Below are 18,753 nucleotides of genomic sequence, written 5' to 3' on the forward strand. Positions count from 1 at the left end.
ATAAAAAGACTGAAGCAGAGAGAGATTAGTTGACTGTCTGAGTTCAGAGGATAGGATCTGATTAAGGACCATCAGATCCTAGAGTCCATACTTTTAATCTTGATATTCCACTGCCTCTATCCTGGTTGTTCGCCTGTATTATGGTCCAGGAAGGGACTTTTAAAACAGCAGGTTCTCTTTTAGGTGCTTTCCCTATACCAGTTCCTTTATTGCCATATTAACTGAGTGGCTCCAGAAGTTTGGCAGGGGTCAACTCCAGGATCTTGGAATCCAGATTTCATGTTCTTCCTACTTTACCATGCAGAATGCCAGGAAAGCTATTTCTTGTTATTGTAAGAATTAATTTTCTTATAAGAAGACTAGTTACACTAAGAGGCCACCTTTGCTCTGTCGTGGGTAGCATCTTCGTACACACACTGCTGATTATTAAAGACAGTATTTTGAGTCATTGTGAACCATTTCTGTTTTAATTTTCAGGTGGATTAAGAGAATGCTGTAAACTAATTAGAAGGCCAGATTGCATTACTTTAAATATTAGTATTTAGCTAGATTGTGAACATTGATTAAAGAGAATAGGACATAAAAAAATCAACTTCCAAAGTTGAAGAAACACATATCCCTACCTAGCTTACAACTAACAGTAAATTAGCCATCAAATTTTGGAAGTAACATCTATGGATTAAAGTATCACAGTGAAAAAAATTGTGAACTCTTTCAGTCTCCTGAGCTTTCACATCCCCCTTACTAAAGGTGCCTAAATATGCCAGTTAACTGTGGTCTGAAAATAAATGATCTTTCCTTTAATTGTGTCATAGTAGGAATTCGCTTTGAGAACCCCTGAAAACACTGTCAATACAGAATGATTTGAGAATAATTTAAAAAGCAAAATAAATGACAGCCCATTACTCTTCCTAGTTAAAACAAATTAATTACAGAAACTTGCTGTCAAAGTGCTATACAAGGCAGGTGAATATACTCTAAATAGTTCATTGATTGCAAAAGAAATTCAGATCATATGGTTTCATTCAACAGCACTAGGTACTTAAAATCTTTGTTACAACTGACAGTTTCATACTGTGTTCTCATAGGATTTCATATTTTTTTCAAAATATTTTGCTTTAGTGAAAATTACAGTGTTATAAATGCAATCCATGGACCAATTCTTGTGTTGTATGACTCCCCCTCCCCACATCTTTATTCATGGTATCAATTCTCAGCCATTCAAAGAGAGAAAATTATTTTCATAATGCCTTAGATGGTTTTCTTTTTTCCTGGTCTAGCGAGGTAGCCTGTTATTGAATAAGCTTGTTCTTGATAAAATTTTTATTTTGATATTATTTTAGGCAACTTGCAAATGGGAATGAGGAAGGATTATAGCAGTGAAATGGATGGATTTGATTAAAGATCAGCCTTGAATAAATCTTTTCTGCCAAATCCCAATATGGAGAGATGATTATATCGAGGACTGGCTGATCCTACCCAATGCCTCCCTCTCACTCCTCTCACTCCACACCCCATCAGAACAGGGATGCAACTCCCGGGAAACTGAGTGAGATTAAATTTCTACTACTTGGAGGCCTAGAAGCTAAAAATAATAAAGTTTCAGAAAAAATGAAATTTACATAATTTTTTTTTGGTATGCAAGTTTGCAGACCAGTGAGAGAGAAAGGAAAAAAAAAAAAAAAAAAAAAGACTGAACTGTATATCTTTCAAAAAGCAGGAACTAGGACTGACCTAAACAGTGCCTCTGTTTTGGCAAACATGCAATAATATTGTACGTGGTGTGATCCATTGGCAAAACATTTTTCTCTTCATTTCAAAAAATAACTAAAAATACAATCATGACCAGGAACTTATCAAGGAAAATTAGTATAAATTTTGGACAAATTTAAATGGATGAACTTGTCCATTGCAGTAGTATTTATAATTATGACCATCATGCACTGGGATTTGGGCTCTGTGGTAAGAACCTTGCAAGTGTTATCCCTAGTGTGTGCCAGGTAGGCACGATGTTATTCTCCTTTTGTAGGTAAGGGAACTAAGGATTGGAGAGGTTATTAGTCATGGTTCTCCAGAACCAATAGGATGTGTGTGTGTGTGTGTGTGTGTGTGTGTGTACATATATATAAAACATTATACTTTTTTATTTTGATTTGCATTTATTTGCATTAATGAGATTGATCCTTATTGATGACTTTTCTAACTATATATTTTTAATTGAATTATCTATTGGTTTGGGGCATTTTTACTTGGTGAAGTTCTAGTATTTTATATATATAAGATCTGTATCTATATCTGTATCTCTCTCTCTGTTTCAATCTGTCTATCTATCTATCTACCTGTCTATCAAGATTTATTTTCGGAAATTGGCTCATGTGATTGTGGAGGCTTGGCAAATCCAAAAGCTGCAGGATAGGCCAGCAGGCTGGAGACCCAGGGAAGAGTTGCCCTTCAAGTCTGAAAGCAGGCTGCTGGCAGAATTCCCCCTGTGTTTGTGTCCTAGTCTCTTCTTATAAGTACATCAGTCGTATTGCATTAGGACCCACTGCAGTAATCTCATTTAATCTTAATTATCTCTTTTCAGATCCTATCTTCAAGTACAGTCACATTCTGAAATACTGGGGGTTAGGATTTCAACATACAGATTTGAGGTCAACCCTGTTGAGTTCCTAGCAGAGATTCATTCATTTGTTTAATGAACATTGATGGAGAGCTTACTATGTGTCTCTCTGTGTGAGATTCTGGAGAAAGAGTAAGTGGCATGTTTAAGAACAGGCAGGCGATTACTACAGAAACACTGTTTGATATCAAAGATGTGTTCCTAACCACTTTACTGTCTTGTAATGGGAAAAGTCAGAAAGTGAATTAAGTATAGTATTTTATAACCTTTTGTTGGAATACAATACAACTTAAAAAGGTTGATTATGAAGGTAAGACATATGGGAAACTGCTTTTGGCATAAATAGAAGGTCTGGTTATCTATCTATATGTATGGTTATTAGGACTACGTCTGTGCACAACTGCATAGGAAAAAAAAAGCCTCAAAAGCAAGACATCAAAATACTAATAGTTTTTTTTTTTGAGCAATAAATACTCTCGGTGTTTTTGTTTTACTTTCAAATTTTTTGTAATACAATTTTCTGAAATCTTCTAAGAGATTAACTAATAAAAGGTTATTACTTTTGTTACTTATAAGACTCAAAAGACTGAATAATTTTGACATAGAAAAATCTCTTTTGGGACATTAGTTAATCAAGGAACCATGAGTATTAGAACTGGAATATGAATCCAAGGACAGTTAGTAAGTTAATGATGCTAACTAACTACTGCCTGTTTTTTGAGCTAATAAGACTCATTGTCATCAGTATCTAAGTGATCTAATGATGCTGTTGACCAAAAATGCATTATTTAATTCTTCAGCTCTGTTTACTTTAAACACATGTTACTGCTTGAATGCATCTGGAAAATCTATGGTATTTGAAAAAAATATTATTTGTATTTCTTTCACTTCTAATCATGGAAACTTAATGAAGTCTTTGAGAGTTTATGAAATGGTTAAATGGCAAAAGATGGATGTATTTTTATGACTCCCATAAATTTGTTCATCTTACTCTTCTGTAATGGCTAATTAATCTTACTTTGGTAGCCTAGTTACAAAGCATGTACCTTTCCAAACATTAACTATCCTCAACGTCCTTACGTCCTTCTCCAGGGTTTTTCAGATTAAATTAGTATCTGTTACAGTAAAGTAAAAAAAAAAAAGGATGGCACAAATCATTTACTATTCAGTAAGCACATACAATGTTCTGACCACTGCATATTTTCCATGGCAAGTTAGCCAGTGCACTGGGCTAAACTTCAGCATTCCAGCTAATAACAAAGGCTGGTCCTTTTCCTATAGTCATTCACCAGTCTTTACCCACACACTTAACTCAACTGAGGGCTGGTTTTAAGTAGTCACCTTAAATAAGGATATTATATTGTGGGGCACTATAGAATACAACAAAGAGAAAGAAATACAAATATTTTTCAAGTGAGTGAATGCTTGTGTGGCAAACCACGGGGAACAACAAAAGTGCTTATTACCTCCAGCAAAAATTCCCCTCAGTGAAACCTTAAATCTTTCTATTAATGATTATTAAATAATCCTTTGGTACTTGAAAGTAGTCACAGTTAGGATTCTATGACCTTGGTGTCAAAAAATTGTTAAAAGCCTTTTGTGTGACCCCAAAGTAGAAGGCAACATCCATGCCCAGGCAAGAGGAGCTGACTGGAGAGAGTGGATGGGCTGCTGAATGAGGAAGACTGATGATGAGGAGGGCAAAGACAAATGACCCTGTGATGGTCTGAATGTTTGCGAGCTCCCAAATTCATATGTTGAAATCCTAACCCCCCAGTGTAGTGGCATTAGGAAATGGGGCCTTTGGGAGGTAATTATGTCATGAGGATGGAGCCCTCATGAATGGGATTTGTGCCCTTTCAGAAGAGACCCCAGAGAGCTCCATAGCTCTCTCCTCACCATGTGAGGATACAGGGAGAAGACAGCAGTGTAGAACCAGGAAGAGGACCCTCACCAGAACCTGGCCATGCTGGCACCTGAGTTTCAGCCTCTAGAACCATGAGAAATAAATCTGTGTTGTTTATAAGCCACCTAGTCCAAGGTTTTCTGTTATAGCAGCCCAAACTGACTAGAACAGATCCTGACCTCTTGAGAGCACCTGGTGGTGAGTCTTGTCCCACCCAGCAAAAGTAGATTTGGAGAAGGAGTGAGAGAGGAGGTGGGTGGGAGAGACTTAGACCTTAGCACGTATCTCTGGATGCCAAATGGAAAGAATTACGAATAATGTGGCAACCTCAATGCATGGGCTAAAATCAATTTCTCTTATTCTAAAGTGAGGCCTATTGGGACGTAGGTCTGGTGTCTGTGAAGGGTGGAGGTAATGTGATGGAAGAAACTGACCCTCTAGGCTTGGATCATGTCAGTGACCCACACCGTGCCCCTTGGGCCAGTGGTCTTATAAAATCCATAGGTCTTGACCTCAGTGCCCTCTTGATTCACTTTTCATTTTTGATCCTCATTCATTCCATCCATTCTGTTTATGATGTAACTACAATAGCTACGGGGACTTTGTTATGTCTCCCACAGAAGGAGGGTGAATTTGTACGTGAGAACTTAAGAAAGGGGAAGCCATCAAAAATTGATCATCAAATCTGAATGGGGGCAGGGAGGGGAGAAAAGCAGAGAAAACGGTGGCTATTGCATGAATGGAAACACAAGTTTTCCTTCTCTCTACTCAAATCCAGGGTATGTTGTCTAGTGAATTTTAGTGCATTTGAAGGGTCAGAATATGATGGCAACAACCAGGCCAGTGTGTGACTCTGTTCTGCCTAGGTGACTTGGGGGCAATTACTTAACCTACCAGCTTCCTTTCAGTGTCATTATCCACTTCCTGCTTGGGAACTGAATGGATGATGTGGGAAGTACATTTTGCCCAGCACCAGACACGTAGGGCTCAAGTCGGGGCTCACGTAAATGTTTACTGACTTCAGTATTTAGAGGAAAGTCCCCCTGGACATATTTGCCTGAAGAACTGGTGTGGCAGGCAAAATAATGCCCCCATCCCCACTCAAGAAGTCCATGTCTGAATCCCCAGAATGTAGGAATATGTTACCTTCTATGGCAAAAGAGATTTTGCAGATGGAATTAAGAATAAACTCCTCGAGATAGGGAGAGTATTCCCAGTTAGCCAGAAGGGCCCAATGTAAATACATGGTCAGAGAGAGAGGTGACTATGGAAGAAGGGTGAAAGAGAGATTTGACATTGCTGCCTTTTGAAGATGGAGGAATATGGCCACGAGCCAAGGAATGTGGGTGGACTCTAGAAACTGAAAAAAGCAAGAAGATGTGTGCTTCTTTAGAACCTCCGAAATGGACCTCAGCCCTCCTGACACTTCTTGAGCCCAGTGAGAGCTGGAGTTCTTACCTACCTGGAAGAGAACAAGAACAGAAGTAATAACCCACATCCGCACTGTGCTGGGAGAGACATGGACCTTTATCCACTGGCCAAGTGCAGTTACTTAAGCCAAGTGCCATAGGGGCACAGAAGAAGTGGAGATGGCTGGGGACTTATGGAAGGGTTTTGGACAGGTAATGGAAAGGTAAATGACACAGATTTGACATATTTCAGCAGATGTAGAAGTGAGATGAAAATTAGTCGGAGGAGCAGCACAGTGGACGTTTGAGAGGGTCGTGCACGTTCCCCGGCTGGAGTGCTTGCCCCAGAGGACTGGAACTTGGGGTGGGAGGAGAGAAGAGTAGAAAGTGGGGCATCTGTGAAGCCTGGATGGAGAGGCAGCTTTGTCCACAAGAAAGCGCACAGCTTTGGGGGCAAAAGACCATGGTTGAAGTCCTGGGGTTGAGCTCTCAAAAAGATAACCAGAGGGAGCAGCTGCAACCCTGCTCCACCTAAGTGCACCTCTGCAATCTGAGCAGGGCACTTACTGAAGTGCATTCTGGCACTAATGGCCTCAGAGGATTCATTCCAAGCTCTCCTATAAGTGACTCACTGCATGTGGGCACTTTGAGAAAACACAGCAGGAAAACACCGACTTGATTATTTCTCTAAAAGAGCCTTGGAAGTAAGCTTTAGTCCATTTTTCTTTATGTTATTTCCTACCCAAACCTCCAAACTTTGTACTTCCGAGGATATATTTATAAAGCCCATCAAAATTAGAGACTTCCTTTCTTTACCCCTTGCTTGACACATTTTCCTCGTATGAGTCAGATGTACTTACCTTCCTTCTCAGTGCGGCGCCACCAACTGGGGCTGGGAGGACAGTTTGCAAGCCGTGCAGAGTGAGAAAATGTGCAGCATGGCAAGTCAACCCCCAGACTAATGGAATGTCCTGTGAGATCCAGGCTCCCATTAGGCAGTTCAGACCTTTCTATTTTTATTCTCGTGCTATTCCCTCGTGAAACCTGCAAAGCTGAGCCATCCATGCAAACTAGGGATACAGATCCAGTCAATGAGCCTAGAGACTGAAGGAAAAAATGGAAATGGAGTCTCAGGTTGACAACAGCTATGAACAGCCTTATATGTGAGCTCTCCTAAGCTGTTTTGTCGAGCAAGATGAGTACTTTGCTCTGGCCTGGTCTGTGCCATGAAAGCTGTAAATGTAGATGCCAGTCACTGGAAATAGTTGGAAAAAGAGACAAACTGTTTGAATAATTGAAGTGATTACTCGCACTTTGGATGCAAATTTACAGGGCTTGCTGCATCGCAGGATCCCCAGACAAACATTCTCCTACCGAGTCTGTGAAATTCCTCTCCTAGTCTTTCCCTGGGTCTCCCAGTCTCATCATAACCAACACCTCTTGGCGGAGACAGCCTGATGTCTACATTTACTCCGTGGTGAATCCACGCAGTGGACTCTGTAGGAGGCAGATACAACTAGGGGGTCTAGGTGGGATATAGTTGGCTATAATTCCTGGGACTTTATTAATAAATTTATTTTTTTAAAAAGCCACTTGCCCTTTTTCTAAAACAGAATTTCTAAAAATGTGGTCTTTCCCAGAACTGCATTAGCCTCTCCTAGGGAATGATTATTAAATACATATCCCTGGTCTTACCAGATACACTGCACTTCCGGGGGATGGAGATCTGGAACTGCATTTTTAGAAAGCACCTAGGCAATTTTGTTGGACACCAGTGCTTGAGAACCATTGTTAAGGCAAAGGAATAAAGCCACCCTTTTTTTCTCTCTCAGATTGCCTTACAGTGAACATTTTTTTCCCATCAAAGTTGCCTTTGAAGGTGTGTCTTAGTCATTTGGGCTGCTATAACAGAATATCATAGACTGGGTGCTTTATAAACTACAGAAATCTATTTCTCACAATTCTGGAGGCTGGGAAGTCCAAGATCAAGCCACAGGCAGATTCAGTGTCTAATGAGTACATGCTTCCTGGCTGATAGAAAGTGGTCTTCTCACTGTGCCCCACATGGGGGAAGGATGGACATGGGAGCTTTCTCGGGTCTCTTTTATAACGACCTCCACCCTCATGGCATAATCACCTCTCCAAAGGCCCCACCTTCAAATGCCATCATGCTGGGATTAGATTCTAATATATGAATTTGGAGGGGACACACTGCCAGTCTGTAGCAATGTGGGTGTGAGGGTGGAGGAGATGGAGATAGTAGGTGGCAGGGAAGAAGCAAGGAAGTTTGATGAAAAGGGACAAAATTCAAGATTCCTTCCTAATCTTATCTTGACGTCTGCAATCTTTCCCTAGGACTTCAAGCACATAGATTCTGCCTTAGATATTTTTAAAATGAATCTTTGCAGCTTTAATGCAGAATTATAGTTATCACATTTTGATGTCTCTGATTGCTGGAGATAAATTTATTGGAGGCTGATGATGAAGAGAGCAGGAAGAAAGCTATAGCCAACCAAAAAGCATTATATTTGTTTCAGGCCACATTTGGGACTTAGATGATTGATTGCATGTGTTGTGTATACTTCAGGGACTATCAGGATTCTCTGCATATTTACAGTATATTAATGCTCATCGTATTCATTTATGTATCAGTTCAGTACTTATCCCATTGTGAAAAACAGGAGTTCAAGAAACCATTTAGTGAATGCACGTTCTTTGTTATGTTTGCCATTTACTTGGTGCTGAGCTGTTGATCATGAATATAATCTCAATTATGTTGCTGAAAATATGGTGAGGTATAAGGGAAGGGGCTCAAACTTTGTCTACGAGGATCGTGGTTAACATGAAGTAGGAGAGCGTTTAAAACTGTGTAGCAGAGTTGCTGGGGACATAACCAATGACAACAGTTTGGGTCCTTTAGCTTTAATCTTAAAGCAAAATATGATCCCCATTATAACATCCTAAAAAGCGTCAGGTAGAAACAGAGAGTTTAGACAGACTGATGAGGTGATGAAAACCCCAGTGGCTAATAGGGCTGTACCGCTGGATAGAAGGCAGCGTGAGACGCAGTGACCTTTCTCAGCAAGTGCAAGAAAGGACGAAAGACAGCTCTGAGGAACCCAGTTTCCATCTCTCCTGGGTATATGCATGCAGATGACAAGCAGAATTAAACACACACATGTTGTACAAAGGATATACACTTTGGAGACTGTGCAGGTAATTTTTCTGTTAACTGTTCACTCCAGATAACAAACAGAACTTTATGCATCTTTCCTTTTCCACTGACTCTTGGATGAAAGCTAAAATATAAAAACTTTGTAGCAAAGTTACATGGGCAAACTAATAACCAGCATGTGAAAATAACACCAAAGTAAAATCATTAAGTAAGAAAAAGAGGACTAGTTATCTGCTTTTTGATAACTTACTTCACTCCCTTTTAAGACTTCTTTTATATATTTGTAAAAATGGGAATAATAATACCTAAAGAGATTTTGTAATTATTAAATAAAAAATGTATATAAAGTACTTAGCACAAAATAAATGCTCAACGAATAGGAGCTATTTCTATTACATGGGATAATATGGAATGACTAATAGTAATCAGAAAGGTTATCAAAATATGGCTGTGAAAATAAGAATGGGGGGAGGTGTTGAGTTTAAAACTGGATTTATTTTGACAGCACTCTGTATATATTTCCACTGCAGCATGTGCAACTGTCAATTGCCTTCTCTTCCCACTGACACACAGTATTTTCAGTGCAGAGGTAGGTTTTAAAAATGGCTCATGGAAGGTACTTGACTATCTTTCTGAAGTTACTGTAATAACACCCACAATCCCCTCAAGCCAGCGATGTTCTCTTATCTGAGTAAATTGATTTAGTGAGTCATATGCAGTTTCTCAACAGTAAACTGCACAGAAATTTTGATCAACATATTTTATGGTAAAAATTACACTTTTGGAAATGATTTTTTTCCCCTCATAGATATATAACTTGCAGACTATGCTTAGAATTATGTGATTACTCTGAATCAGTTAAACCAGTAGAGATGAAGATGTGAATGGAGTTCATTTTTTGTTTCAAATCTTGTTGCTTTTTCAAATAAATACTTAAAGAGTTAGGGAAAATATTTTAAGGCTTCAGAAATTATTATATATCCTTATATGTGATGGTTTGGGTGGTTTTAATTCAGTTAAATGAACCCATGTGTTTATTGCATTGGCAAAGGTATGAGAATAAGACAAAAGTCCTTATCTAAAGGAAGAAAAATAATGATACAAATAATCCATTTCATTTAGTAAAAACCAGATGAGATGTGCAAAGTGGTACGAGTGAAGTACACAGCTGTAAGGTGCTGAAGGATGAGGAAATGCTTCACTCAGAAGGTACGTTGACCTGGGCATTAGAAGCTCAGAAGGATTGGTATTCTTGAAATGGGCATTGCACTTGTCAGAAAAGGCATCAGCAAAGCTACAGAGAGAAGAAAATACTTGTCAAACTAAAGGCATAAAAAGATAGCCAATTCTGGCTGGTGCGAGGGTCACTGGGAATCATAGGTAATACGTCGTAATTGTAGGGTAATGCTATATGGAGTTTTGCATCCTCAGGAATTGTAGTCAAATGAATCGTTGTGCTGAGAGGTAGTTCTGATGGAAATTGTTCATTGAATAGTGTTGGGGACAGTAAACAGGTTGAGAACAACTGCTCTAGTCAATGGGAAATAGTTCTTTCGTTAACAGAAAAGCTTCCTTTTTTCCTCTCTTTTTTAATTGACGTATAGTTGATTTACAATGTTGTGTTAGTTTTTGGTGTACAGCATAGTGATTCAGTTATGTGTATGTATCATCTTTTCCATATCTTTTTCATTATAGGCTATTACAAGATATTGAATATAGTTCCCTGTGCTATACAGTAGATCTGGTTGTTTATCTTTTTTATATATAGTAGTTAGTATCTGCAAATCCAAAATTCCTAATTTATCCCTCCCCTCTCCTTTCCCTTTTGGTAACCATAAGTTTGTTTTCTTTATCTGTGAGTCTCTTTCATTTCTAAACAGAGAAGTGACATGATCAAGGAATTAGGAGATTGTAGCAACTTACCAGACAAGAGGAAATAAAGGCCGATACTTAGTTAAGCATGCAAGTAGGATTGAACTTCAGCCCCTGCCCCAACCCACACTAAAATGACAGTGAAGAGATTTTTAGCTCTTCAACCTAAAAAAACAAAGGAAATGGAGAGGGGCCAATAGCAAAAATTTTGAAGCTGGCAAAGTAGATGGATGACCAAAGACTTAATTAGCAGACCTGAGAAATGTGAGGATCTGAAAAGTAACCCAAGTTCCACTACAGAATTCTCCATGGGTGAGGAATTGGTGGCCCTGTATGCCTCTGGGAGTGTAGGTGAATTTGGGACTATAAACAGAAGAATTAATTGAAAGCTTGTTTGGGTAGAAGATTGTCCTGTAGTGGGGGCAAAATTTTACCTCTACCATCTTAGGTTTTCAGCTGGAAATTTTTAACACTACAGATTAACAAGAGAAAAAACAACAGTTTATTAATGTGAACTATACATATCAGCAAGAAAAACCTAAACCCAAAGAAATCCAAAACAGCAGCTTAGAATCCCAGCCTATGCAGCATCTTCAACAAAGAGCAGTACCTTTGTAGAGAGAGGACATAGCAAAGGAAGGCAGTTTTAGGCTTCCAAGGGCATCAAACTGTGGGAAGGTAAATTTGTGGGAGGAAATTAAAGGAGTAAAGTTTGTTTGCAGATTCCTCTGGTGCCATCTCTGGGCTAAGAGTCTGTCTTTAGTAAAAGGAAATTTATATCCTGCCTTTAGGCAGGAAATGGGGAGCTTTTCCTGGGTTTTCTGCCTCTTGATTGCCTTCAGGTCAAAATAATTTTTATGTCAAAGAGGCCTATTTTGGGGCAACATACTCTGGTTTCCTTCACCCTCTCTCTTCATTCTTCTTCTATTGCATGAAGCCGAGACAATCCCCTCTTTTAACCAAGCAGACGATCAGAGATTTATTGTCTAAGGATTGTAAAATACAAGATCTTTGGACTTGGGAATACCAAGCAGATTTGAAGGCAAGATTATTGTATGAAAACAGGGGCATTAAGTGAAAAATTTACTCTGAATCTGACACCCTTTGCCTTCTTTTCCCTCTCACTTACCATTATGCTGGTAGCTAGGTTTATACCATCCAAGTAGACATTGCAGGCTTTTCCCTGAGGAATCTGATCAGCCAAGAAGAAAAGTTTTATAGAAATTAATGTTAGATATTTCTCCTCAAATCTGATCTGCCCCTTTGAGATTACCTTTTAGTCAAACTCCTCATTGAAAACCCCATCTATTCATTCATGGCTTTCAAATAGCCTTAGTGAGCCATCCTGAAATATAAGCAGACACCCCAGGATCATCACAAATTTAAATAAAACCTCTGATATGGAAGATAGAGAGCAAGACAAAACTTAGAGGAACAGACGATGCAGGGAGAAGAAAGCCTCAAAGAAGTTAATCGTTAATATCCTCTGAGAGACAAAAAATAATTGCATCCATGAAACAGGATTGCAAAATGGAACAGAGAAAAAAAAGTATTACTGAAAATTTAAAATAGAAATGAAAAAAAAAAAAAACAACCCACTAAGAGTGGCTGGAAGTAAAAGTTAAGAAAACCTCCCAGAATACAGAGCAACAAAAGAGAAATATTCAAGGCAGTTTAACATCAAAATATTAAGAAGTTCAAAAAGAAAAAAACAGAGAAAGTGAAGGGAATAATTTTTAATTATATATATTTCAATCATCTATAATAGTTTAATTATTTATATATGCAATATATAATCTGTACAAAGATATGTATATAATCACTATTAAAGGACATAAGTTTCCAATGAAAGGGCTCTCTGAATTGAGTGCTCAGCAAAATGGATAAAAATAGACCCACGCTAAAGAACATCTCTGTGAAATTTCAGAATACTGGAGATAAAGAAAGATCCTACAAGTTCCCAGAGAGACAGAAAAATAAACAGTAGGAGGAGGAGAGGGAGGTTCCTACAAAGAGGATCAAAAATAAAAATGTCACAGACAGAAGTAACACTGGAGACTAGAAGGTACTGTTTTCTAACCTCAAAAACAGTATCTATACATACTCTTAATCAAATGTGATTTTTAAAAGTCTCAAAAATTTACCTTTTTTCAGGATGCTGCGTCAGCAAAATGAGAAGTTATAGCTAGAAAGAAGACACGGTGTCCAGAGAACAGAGGTTCAACTCAAGAGTTGTGAGAAGTGAAGCATCAGGATGATGGTGAAGGGAGACCTTAATGTGGGGGGTGCAGCTGGCCTGGGGTGGGGGTGAGGGGTGGGGGACGGTCTTCATGGAGCACGTCTGAAGTTCCAGTGAGAGATGTCACTGAGATGAAACTGAAAGGATATCTGAGCTCTTTGAATATATTGAGAAGATGCTGACACAAGAGGGGAGAATTCGTGGTTGAATTCATGATAGAAAATCAGGCCAATGAAACTCTGGTGAAAATAAATTGTTCAATAGAGAAAGACATCATATTATGCTATTTGGATCAATAAAAGCATTTACTTGGCCATAAAAATATAAACATTGATCCAATCAAAATTATAATACGTTTGTATTTGAAGGATGAAGATTGCAAAGTGTGTGGTGGGAGCAGAGAAGAAGGAGAGCTAAATCTTCCTCTTCTCTTGTGAGAAATCAATAGTCAACACCCAACATGGAGAACAGTAGCAGCAGACACGTGTCATTGGAAGTGAGGATGCACAGATGCCAAAAGAATCATTTAAAAGAGCAGAAAATAGTTGGTTCTGGGATGAGGAGAAGGAAGGAGGAGGTCTAAAGTGGATGAGAGGGTGAGGTGAGGAAGGAGCAGTGGAGAAAAGAGACTTAGGACTGGATGAGAGGGATGTATAAATTTAAATCTGTAGGACTGGGCAACTAGTTGGATTAAGAAAAATAAAAGAGTAGGAGAAAGATGACCAGTGTTTCAGGTGGGGTAACTGAGAAGACAGTGAGGTTACTAACAGAATTAGGAAAGCCAGAGAAGACATGGGTTATAGTGGGAGCAGAGAGGGAGAGACAATGGAATATAATAGAAAATGTAATGGCTCAGAAATGTGAAGATCCAGATTCTGCCACTTCGTCTATGTGACCATGGGCAGACCACCTAATCTCCATGGATTACAGTGTCCTTACCTATGAAGTAGGAGATGGAGAAGAGCATAGTGATGAAGACCCCAAACTCTGGAACTGGATAGCCCAGGTTCAAATACCAGCAGACCCCATTCTTTTATCCCATTTACTATCCATGTGGTTTGGGCCATTTACTTAACTTCTGTGTGCCTCAGTTTCCTCATTTGTAAAATGGAGATAATAGTATCTGCATTATATATTTATTTGCAGAAGTAAATGGGTTAATACATGAAGCACTTAGAACAAAAAGTCCTATAAATGAATTTATTATAAGTAAACTCTAAACTCTTTTTATTATAAGTAAACTCTAATGTCCATTCCACACTAAGTTTTTATGAATACATATTAGGACATGTTGTATTTGAAATTCCAGTGGAATATTCAGGGGAAGGAACAAGACAAGCAGTTATAAATATACTTCCAGAACTTTTGAGGGGAATCAGGATGATAAAAATTTGCAAGTTATTTGACTACAGTGATTGTTGATGCTGGGAGAGTGAATTAGATTGTTTAAGGATAAGAGAGAAAAAAACCTGATACTACAAAAGAAAAATACCCGATTGAACATAAAATATAAATGGACTAAATCTGAAAAATAGGAAGGAAACTGCAGAAGCATCAACAGATTTTCTCCCAGTAGACACCAGGTAGCACCAATAGATCGTAGCAAGAACTTGAGCCTTGGACCTGAACAGACCAGGGTTTGACTCTTGATTCTCAAGCCGTGTAAGCTGGGGAAAGTTATTCATCCTAGCTAAACACATTCTACCTCAGCTGGGAAACACATAAAAGTTTATATGAATTAAATTACATATTATGAGGAACGTGTCCAAAACTGTGCATATCACAGAATATACACTGGGATGTCCTACACATACAGTGTTGCACACATAGTAGGAGTTATTTACCCCCACGAGCCTGTGGATACCTGGGGCCGTCGATGTTCATGCCGTCTGGAAGTCAAGCTGTTTCCTTCCCTCTGTCCATCTCTTTCCTAGGTTTCTTCTCTCCTCATTCAGGCCTTCATTTCTCTTGGAGTCTCTGTGCAGCCATAACTTAAGAATAAGAGTCATGATTCTGTTGTCTGCTCCGTAAACAGTGTGAACAAATGCCCCAGTTCACAGAGCCACGACCAGGTGCAATGCAACATCTTCAAAGCAGGCATAGTACTTTGCATCTGCATGCTGACTTCGTGCCTGATGTGCCAAAGAACTTTCAGAAGCACGGTTGGAGTTGAGAGTCCCCTGGTTTGATACAATAATGAAGGAAATTCAAACCCTGGAAAATGATAGGCTGACCTGACTAACATCCAGTGACAAAGGGTGCAGAAAACAGTTAGGTTTGATAGGTAGGATATGAAATCACTAGGGATTTTTTGCGAAAATGAAACAGTAAAAGCAGGAGTTCAATACATGCTTGTTTTATTGACTGCGCCGTCTCTCTACAATCCAAAGCGTTGATCTATGTGCTTGAGGAAAGCAGAAAAAAAATTTAAATTGTAACGAAATAGAAACAGATAGAATATAGTTCTTGGGATAGATTAAAACAGGGATAACTAACTGCAAGTTAGGACTCACGATATAGATTTACACTAATTATTGTGGAATATATATGGTCACATCATAATATCTCAGCCTTTCCTTCCTATTTGAGCATTTTGTGCTTCTTCAAAAAATCTTATATTTTAGCATTTAAAAAAATGTATATCCAAGAAATCAAACACAACTCAAAGACTATCTATTACACCGTCCAAACTGTCTGTGTAATCATAACGCTGGGTTTTGAAATTGTGTCTTTGCAGAAGCAGAAAGGCAAAAGGGAAAATCCTTCATGCCCTACAAGATGCGTCCCATTAGGAGGACCAATCTTAGAGCAAGAGAGATGCAGGAAAGAGAAGCCAACGCAAGTTTGTCTCATTGCCCATCAAGAAGTGAGTTCTGCAGGTGTCTGCTTCCAGGAACCACAGCATCATACCAGTGGGTTTATGCTCACTTTATGCTCTAGGCTTAACCCTACTGGCAAGGATTCTGCTGCCAATCAGAGTTAAACCAGTACTCAGCACTAATGAATGATTCTGAAGGTTTTATGTGTGGAAGAGCTGTGGCCCAGCCCAAGCCAGTCAAGGGGGCCAGAGTGGCCTCCAGTGATTGACAATATTTTGGTTTTTATGCAAAGTTTCCTGCCGCGAATAATGAATTGCTTAGATCCAGCAAGACACATGCAGCTGGGAAGGGAGTTGGCTTTGGAGGTAGAGAATTCATGTGTGTTAGATGTCTTTGCCCAGTGCTTAAAACATTGGTTCTTTCATCTACAAAGTGAGGCCAATAATACTTTGCAGGGTTCTTATGAAGCCTAAATGATTAAACATAAAAAAGTGACCACCTCAGGGTCTGGCATATATTTAGAACTCCATAAATTTTAGGTATTTCGTTTGTTTCTCTCTGAGTGGAAAATGGTCTTAGATAAATGACTGCAAAGCTGATCTTTGTCTACCTGAAAGTAGAGACGGGCGTACCCTTGTAATCACATTAGCCCTTTTCCATTTTATTGTGGCCGGAGAGGTGGATGTCTGTTGGCCCTGCTGGCTTGAATCTGCATAACGTTTTGGTTTTTCAGTGAGGGAGCGCGGAGAAAGGCAGTCTTGGGGAAAATGCCAGACACTTGTGGCTGCTCAACTGATGTTAATTAACCCTCACTAGCAGCATTTTGGCAACAGACCTTGACTCCTGTGACCTTTCATGCTGGATTGAATTACTCTCCGATGTTTCCTTTTCTCAGCCAAACCCTTCAGAACCTCCTCCGGCTGTTGGCACAATTCCATGAGCACTACAGTTTCCTGAGAAGCCTGAAGCTGGCACCTTAAATGTGTTACTGCTAAATAAGTAGAATGTGAGACATTACATATCCAGTTTTGGTGATGGAAGATACCCAAGTAATCGTCATAAATATGCAAATATTCCCACCCTGAGCTCTGTGGAGGCTCAAGAGGATGGATTCAGGAGCGTCTTCTGCCTCCTGCCTGCAGTCCTTCATGAGCCTTGTGGGTACGGAGCAGGTCCACTCACCAGGACAAGGAACGTGGCTGGCAAAATGACTGCTTCTCTCAGAGGATCAGCAGCTTAAATTTGGTGCCTTGGGTAGCATCAGCTTTATATTAATTTTTAGTCCTCCTTCACTTTTTCTCCTGCTGTTTATGAAAAGGTGTTTTATTATGTGATTTGATTCTGTGTTTGAAATGAAGGCAGTAGGAGTCCCAGAGCTGAAACAAAATGCTGGCACTTGCAGCCCACCTGGGTCTCTTTCTGCCTGAGATGACAGTGCCCAGGCCCCAGCTATGACAAGGAAGGAACATGTCAGGTTCTGATCATCCTTTGCATCCCCACCACTGCATTTTCTTGTAGAACGTGTTTAGTGCAATTTAACATTCTACTGTAAAGACAATTTTCAAGAACTTGGTAATAATAGTTATTATTTTGTAATTGGAGGTTACTACTGTTACTCCTGTTAATGCATTTTCTTTCCTGGAAGGATACAGCACTGTCACAACATGTCGAAATGGTCAGTTTACTTTTCTCTCTCCTTCACCATATTTAATTTTTTCCCCATTGTTTCTGAATCACCTGGAACTGCGATGGGTACAGAGCAAACTGTTCAATAAATATTGGCTGGATGAGTGAATGATGAGGTCCTACGAAATTAGTGGGACACAGATGATAGCGTTGCAGCCAAATATTTACAGACTTAGTCTGGTGAAAAGTAGTATTATTTGCATGTGTTCTCCCCCACCTTCAACCTGCTCTTAGTTAACCGCATCATATCCTTTGGAGAAAATGAGTTTCTCAGGGAAGCCTTCTTTCATGCTGTTTATCTTTTAAGCTTTATAAGTGCAGAGACCAAGGTGGTTTTTGCCCAACATTCTATTCCTGGCACTCAGTAGAGAGCCTGGCATATTACAGACACACAATAAATATTTGCTGAAAAATTACTCTACGCTCTGACTGCGCCTCTTTTCTCTACCTACTATCAAAGTGTCTAGACACTCATCACGTTTCGTTAAAACACTTCCGTGATCTTCCTGCCGGACTTTCATCCAGCCAGTCCACACTAGAATTGGATGCACACAGCCGCCAAAGTAATTTTCACCAAGCTGTGTTCACGCCATAAACTTCCTCAAGTCACTTTCAAATTCCTCCTATTTATTAACTTGTAAACAGGGACATTAAAGTTTTACACCAGTTGGTCACCATTATCTTTTGAAATCTCATTTCTCCATAGAAGTTCTTTGCACCACTCAAGCCATTTTTGCTTTGTCTTTAAATGTGTGCCTGCTTCTCTCTGGTTATACCGACCATCTTGTCTTTCTCTCCATCATGAAGGTTCAGGTCTTCAGAGTCATGTTGTTTTGCATATCCCATGTGCCTTACAGATGTGGAAAAGACCCGGTACATGTTTTAGCTCTATGGAAGATGAGCCCTCAATATTAAACAGCAAATAACATGAGGAAATGAAGCACACAGAGAGAGACTTGAAGTTATCCAACAATCTCCATGAAACTATGAAATAAGCTGATCATAGGAATAAAGCCTTCCTTGACTC

The 18,753-nt window shown here is 39.3% G+C and overlaps 1 protein-coding gene across 36 annotated transcripts in view; it reads left to right on the top strand.

Moving 5' to 3' along the window:
- Positions 1-18,142, top strand: part of LOC141578372 (uncharacterized) — a 159,122-nt gene extending 140,980 nt beyond the window's left edge. For 7 of the 36 annotated variants that reach the window (XR_012508700.1, XR_012508710.1, XR_012508712.1 and 4 more), the window contains 4 exons: positions 10,233-10,319; positions 12,910-13,047; positions 13,137-13,242; positions 15,959-18,142. Coding sequence is in view for 1 of the 36 variants with exons in the window: in XM_074368603.1 (XP_074224704.1) it covers positions 15,959-16,087; positions 16,936-16,980 (174 nt within the window). In the remaining 35 variants the exon portion in view is untranslated. Of the gene's footprint in view, positions 1-9,640; positions 9,700-10,232; positions 10,320-12,909; positions 13,048-13,136; positions 13,243-15,958 lie in introns of all 36 variants that reach the window. The other 29 variants (XR_012508711.1, XR_012508713.1, XR_012508692.1 and 26 more) reach the window with 16 other exon arrangements.
- Positions 18,143-18,753: the final 611 nt, after the last annotated feature.

Source organism: Camelus bactrianus, chromosome 8 (assembly GCF_048773025.1).
Source record: "Camelus bactrianus isolate YW-2024 breed Bactrian camel chromosome 8, ASM4877302v1, whole genome shotgun sequence".
NCBI classification, from domain to species: domain Eukaryota; kingdom Metazoa; phylum Chordata; class Mammalia; order Artiodactyla; family Camelidae; genus Camelus; species Camelus bactrianus.